The following is a 5,971-nucleotide window of genomic DNA, read 5'->3' on the forward strand; positions in this document are numbered from 1 at the left end:
TAAACCAGCAAAGGACCAGCTTAAACCAGCGTCAAAACATACCTAACCAGCATATGCTGGTTTTTTCAACAGGGCACGTGTGTTGTTTAAATTATGTTTTGGTAGGCTACGTTTCAGTGACTATGTTTTGTTAAAGTCTTGTATAATTTGACTGAATGTTTTAGCAGAGTCTCAATAAAATATTACTTTGACAGTAATATCTTATTTTAAAGAATAAACTGTTAACGTGAGGTGCAATGAGGTCCAAATAGTTAATCAGGTTGAATTGAATGATTCGATCGAACCGAATCGCAAACCATCAATAACCATTCAGTTATCAGAGAGAACTTTATGGAGTGAAACCATATAAAGTGAATCTGAGTTGTTGAAAATGTGTTGGAACATGCTGTTTTCCAAACAACTCGGAACGCGCTTTTCTAATGAAATATAAATGTGAAAATGTAAACATACCCATACAATCACACACAAACCTTGCGTTGACAAGTGACTGTTAAAACATTTTGTAACTGAACAGAATTTTTATTAGGCTTACTGTAAATATGGAACATTTTGAGATAAGAGTTTTCTACGGTTGCCGAGAAGTGCAAAACAAATCACAATTCTCAAAACAAAATAACAAATTACAAATGCAAGTCTAAAAAACAAAATAACAATTCAGAAAACACAACAACAATTCAGAAAACATTATAACAAGTCAGAAAACACAATGACAAATTCGAGAACAAAATAACAAGTCAGAAAATACAACGACAAATCAGACAAACCGGAAGAGGTAGGTATAGTTTGAGACAGCGAGAGGCGGGCATAGAGGACCTACAATAATGTACAGTATTAGAAAAATAATGTGTTTTTTGAACATTAAAGCATGTCAACATATTCTGTTACACCAAATAATGATCTTTAAAAAGCATCATATGACCCCTTTAAATGTATTGTATGAATTGCCCTTACTATGGAATAAAAAATACGGGGTGTCTATTTACATTTAGTTAAAAGTGGCTGTAAACCATCAGCTCCAGTGGCGCAGATGGATAAGCGCGTGTCGTTGGCTTTTTGACGCGATCAACCCGGGTCGAAAAGGGGGAAAAAAAAATGTTCGGCAAAAGGCGGGATCGAACCCGGGTTGATCGCATCAAAAAGTCAATATCAAGCCCTTATCCATCTGCACCACTGGAGCTGATGATTAACAGCCAGTTTTAACTAAATGTAAATATACATGCCGTATTTTTTTATTCCATAGTAAGGGCAGTTCATACAATACATTTAAACTGAGCTACTTTAATACCGTCTCCGAACTTTCTACCACGACTCTGCTGTTCTTCGGCTGGTTCTTCCCTGTATACGTTGATTGACAGATGTCTCGTCCAGTCAACGGTGAGTAATCCCAAAAGCAATGGCGCTGTCTCAAACTATACCTACCTCTTCCGGTTTGTCTGATTTGTCATTGTGTTTTCTGACTTGTAGCTACTTTAATACCGTCTCCGAACTTTCTACCACGACTCTACTGTTCTTCGGCTGGTTCTTCCCTGTATACGTTGATTGACAGATGTCTCGTCCAGTCAACGGTGAGTAATCCCAAACCAATGGTGCTGTCTCAAACTATACCTACCTCTTCCGTTTTGTCTGATTTGTCGTTGTGTTTTCTGACTTAATTTGTTTTCGGATTTGTCATTGTGTTTTCTGACTTGTTATAATGTTTTCTGAATTGTTGTTTTGTTTTTTAGACTTGCATTTGCGTTTGTAATTTGTTATTTTGTTTTCAGAATTGTGATTTGCTTTGCACTTCTCTGCCACCGTAGTTTTCCCTTGTCCCTAACACTTTAGAAAACATCTAGTTACATTTATTTCGGATTGTGAAATACAAATAAAAAATATGTAGGCCTATATGTGAGTTTTGATTCTAATTGAAATGAGAGTTCGAGCTGGGCTGTCGTAACTTTTTTTCTCACTATTGCGAGTTTACATCAGAATTGCGAGATATAAACTGAAATTGAATTGAAAGCAATTCAATTTCTGACTTTTATAAACTCGCAATAATTATAAAACTCGCAATGGGTTAGGGAATCGGTTCTTCAAAATGTATTTGATTAACACAGTGAGATCATGATCACGAATATAAAACATATAACTTACAAATTTATTTCACCACCATAAAGACAATAGCTATTGACAAAACCCTCCCAATTGCAACTCAAAACTAGCCCAATCGCGTTTTGAGTTTTAATATCACGATATTGGGGTCCCTCAACCCGCGGATAAGAAAAACAACTCGCGGCAACAGTGTTAAAGTAACGATAGCCCAATTCCGCGGGACTTGGCGACACTGCATTGACTGATCGTGCAAAAAAAATCAGATTTAATCGAATGAAATAGGCTATACCCAGGCCCGTAACCCGCTATGAGGCCACCGAGGTAAGGTGTTTATAGTGTATATATAATGAGTTGTATTTGTAGGGGTTATTATAACACAATTCTTTAACGACCATGGCTATCCCAACGCTTGCGATTGGAGTTTCACTTCGAGGCGCGCGTGAACACACATGCCCCACCCACTGTGGTTTCCAGGGCAACAGTATACAGACAACAACATGTCTGGAAGAGCGAGATCACGAGAGGGGGTCCGATCCGCTGAAAACTCAGAGCAGATCAAGAGAGGAGAAGAAACTGATAAAGATGATACTGGGCTCAGTGTATGTAAACCACATGCCTATGAATTCAGTCATTCACTTGGTGTTTAGACGATTGCTGTAGATCTATGATAAAGTGAGGTAACGTTAGCTATCTAGCGTAACGTTACACCTCTGAAGAAGATCCGTGCTAATCTACACAGAAGAAAACTTGTATTAATAACATTTACAAACATTTTAAGTTGTATACCAATGTCTAAAAATGTAATTAAACTTTGATTAATTTAACTGTATACTGTATATAGGCTAATATAATCCGTAATGAAGTGTCAGACATGAAATATTTTCCCTTATGACCATTATGTGGTGGTATGATGGTAATGGTATGTATTTTAGATCTCAATCTAAACTGTTATTCTTGATATCAAATCAAATATTCAATACAAAAGTACATGCAAATAATGCACAAGATATCGAAAAACAAACACTGTCAGAATACATTTTAAATCATTGACTGGTCCTGATGTGCAGTTATACAGCCCTCAACTGTCACAGTAGATTTATTTGATTTCTATGATCATAAATATGATTTATGTGTGTTAATGATGTTTTTACAACTGATTTTCAACAACATTCAGTTCCGAGACAAAGCGACAACTACATTTGTCTGCAAAGCGACAAATGTAAACACGTAACTAATTTAGATATATTGTGAAAATAAAATATAAAATATCATGAAACTTAACTCTCAGATAACTCACACCATGGTTAATCTCAGACTTGCTATAAGGGTAAGGTTTATTTTTTAATTATAATTAAATTCATGAATGTGTATTTTCTAGTAATAGTATTATCTCATATTCTAGGAAGTGAAGAAATCCTTTCCTCAGTGGGAACTTCTAAAGCAAGACCAAATAAATATTCTGCTCAGCCTGCCTGTGGACCAAGTGCAGTTGTAAGTTTACTAAAAATAGTTTCTTTAAAATTGTTCATCATATGCACATTCAGTTCTTTTGACATATACAACAGTGTCAATATTTGTCAGCTACTCTCATTATTAAATAATTCACCTTTTTTTGTATCTAATTTACATATATGATATTTTACATATCTGGATTTATGATATATTGTGTGTCTTGCATTTTAAGGCAGCTTGAGGATATACTGAATATCAAAAACCACCAAACATGTGTGAAAGAAGCTGCGCTGTTGGAGTATTTTGTCAATGGATTTTGGTGGGCCAAAGAGATGAACTTCAATTCTCAGCAAATCTCATTTATCATGGCACTTTTACAGCAACTACTTGACAACATAAAAAGTAAGTGGTGTTCTCTGAAATCAAGTTTTGTTTAGTTTGACAGTCAACCATGGTTGTTACTTTAGGTCAACTGTATTTTAAAAATCCATTTATCCTAACACTAATTGAGAATCTGGTATCAATTCGTGAAGCATAGTACAGATTTACGTATTTTTTTGTGAAATAAAAAACACAATGCCTGTTGCATTTTATTTCAGACAAACAGTCATCATTTGCTGATAATTTCAAGACATTTATCCAAACAGTACTTGCCAGTAAAGCCAGTCTTTTATTCACCACCGATCAAATCAAAGCCATCACAGATTACTTCAAGACCAGGTATGTCTCACCATGTCACATCCGTCCTTTAATTACATTCCTCCTAAATACATATGATTATGCTCAAGTGCATGTTTAATTGTTGAATATGGATAAGGTCATTTTCAACCCATCACACAGGTTGCTATTAGACAGCCAGCGACAAGCATACTGGAATTCTTTTATGGCCTTCATAATTAATGTTATGCATAATTCATACTGCAATGGAATGTGAGGCATGCAGCTACAGTGGCACATAACAAGCTGCATGGAAATCATCCGTCTTTTAGAAAGCAAAGGGAAAAAACACTGATGCACAGTGCTGAAAAATGACACACAGTATGTGTATTATATCTGAGCACGATTGATTTCTCTGCTTACCTGAGCCTCAGTAATGCATCCTTCATCAGACCTAAATTCAGACTGCTTGTTAGTGCTTGAGCTTAATTTGTCTTCAGTTTCCTTTACTGAGCATGTTCATTTAAAACTATATATAATTTAAAAATATATATAAATGTTTTGTCTGTTTTAAAAGAGGTATTATTCATGGGACATCACATACAGTAACATTACATTTTAATGCAGTATTACCATTTGAGACACAAATCATAGTAACATAAATTGGGATTATAACCAAACATCTCAACATTGACCATAATTACACCCTTACAAACTGCTGGCACATCAAGGGTTTGAATAGAGTGCTACAAGAATTACATATTTTTGTAGACCAAAACCCAGAAATTAGCAATTTAGCACTTTTGTGTTGTCCTGAAGTCAATGTTTTTTTTTGATGGGTTTTTGGTTAAATGTTTGAAATAAGGTTTGCTGTTAGCACAAGCTCATGATATTGTCAGGTTTTATTCTACAAAATAAAATGCATCAGTAGTACCCCCTTTTGATTTTTTTTTAAAGCTTTTTCTTGTTTCGACAAGTGGCTATATGGGACTACAGAGGTTGTCAGAAATGTCATCAAACTGAATAATTAATCGACTCACTAGTCTGCTTTTACAGCCTCATTGTGTTCATAATCACAGTCTTACAAGCTATTCTAACTCAAACTTTCAAGGAAAATGTTTTTAAATAAAATCTGAAAGCTTGGAAGCTTAATGGTGACATGGTGTAATTTGTTTATAGCCTAAGAAAAAAAAAAGCTTCAATATTGTTAACAACTGTGTCAGTATTACAGGTTCCCTTTCATGAGAACTTCGAACTGCGTCCTCTAGGGGTCGCTATGGGGGACGCCTCGTCGTGACCCGTGTCTGAAGCATACATTGAAAAAACACCAACTCGTTGGCCGGCGACAGCCATGACGTCACTACCGGTGCGACTATAGTATAAATAGGTGCCGGGAGCACACATCATTCTCTTCTTCGTCTTCATTGACTGTTTTGTTTGAAGCGTGCATTTTTGTGGTAAGAGCGATCTCTATTCATCTCATTATGGCGAGCACTAGCAAAGCGTTTAAGGATGTGTGCATCCGTGTTGACGTTGTTTAACATCTGATGACACACACGATCTATGCGTTATTTGTTTTGGCGAAGAGCACGCACACGATGCCTCCGAGGGGGCAATCGGCGTGCACTGCGAGCGTTTTTTCCAAGGGAAAAAGCTCCGCTCTCGTTTGTCTCTCTTTTCGAGGAAAGAGGGGCAGCCACCTGCTTCCCGCGATTCAGGACCCGCCGCTGCTGAGGCACGGAAGGGAATGAGCTCGTGGGGATCGCAGGGG

The 5,971-nt window shown here is 36.6% G+C and overlaps 1 protein-coding gene across 1 annotated transcript in view; it reads left to right on the top strand.

Moving 5' to 3' along the window:
* Positions 1-2,588: 2,588 nt before the first annotated feature.
* LOC107695512 (uncharacterized protein C10orf107 homolog) overlaps positions 2,589-5,971 on the top strand; it is a 12,826-nt gene continuing 9,443 nt past the window's right edge. The window contains exons 1-4 of the mRNA XM_016495455.1: positions 2,589-2,690; positions 3,494-3,582; positions 3,776-3,945; positions 4,143-4,263. Coding sequence (XP_016350941.1) covers positions 2,589-2,690; positions 3,494-3,582; positions 3,776-3,945; positions 4,143-4,263 — 482 coding nt within the window. The remainder of the gene's footprint in view (positions 2,691-3,493; positions 3,583-3,775; positions 3,946-4,142; positions 4,264-5,971) is intronic.

Source organism: Sinocyclocheilus anshuiensis, unplaced genomic scaffold (assembly GCF_001515605.1).
Source record: "Sinocyclocheilus anshuiensis isolate Anshui unplaced genomic scaffold, SAMN03320099.WGS_v1.1 scaffold466, whole genome shotgun sequence".
Lineage (NCBI taxonomy): Eukaryota > Metazoa > Chordata > Actinopteri > Cypriniformes > Cyprinidae > Sinocyclocheilus > Sinocyclocheilus anshuiensis.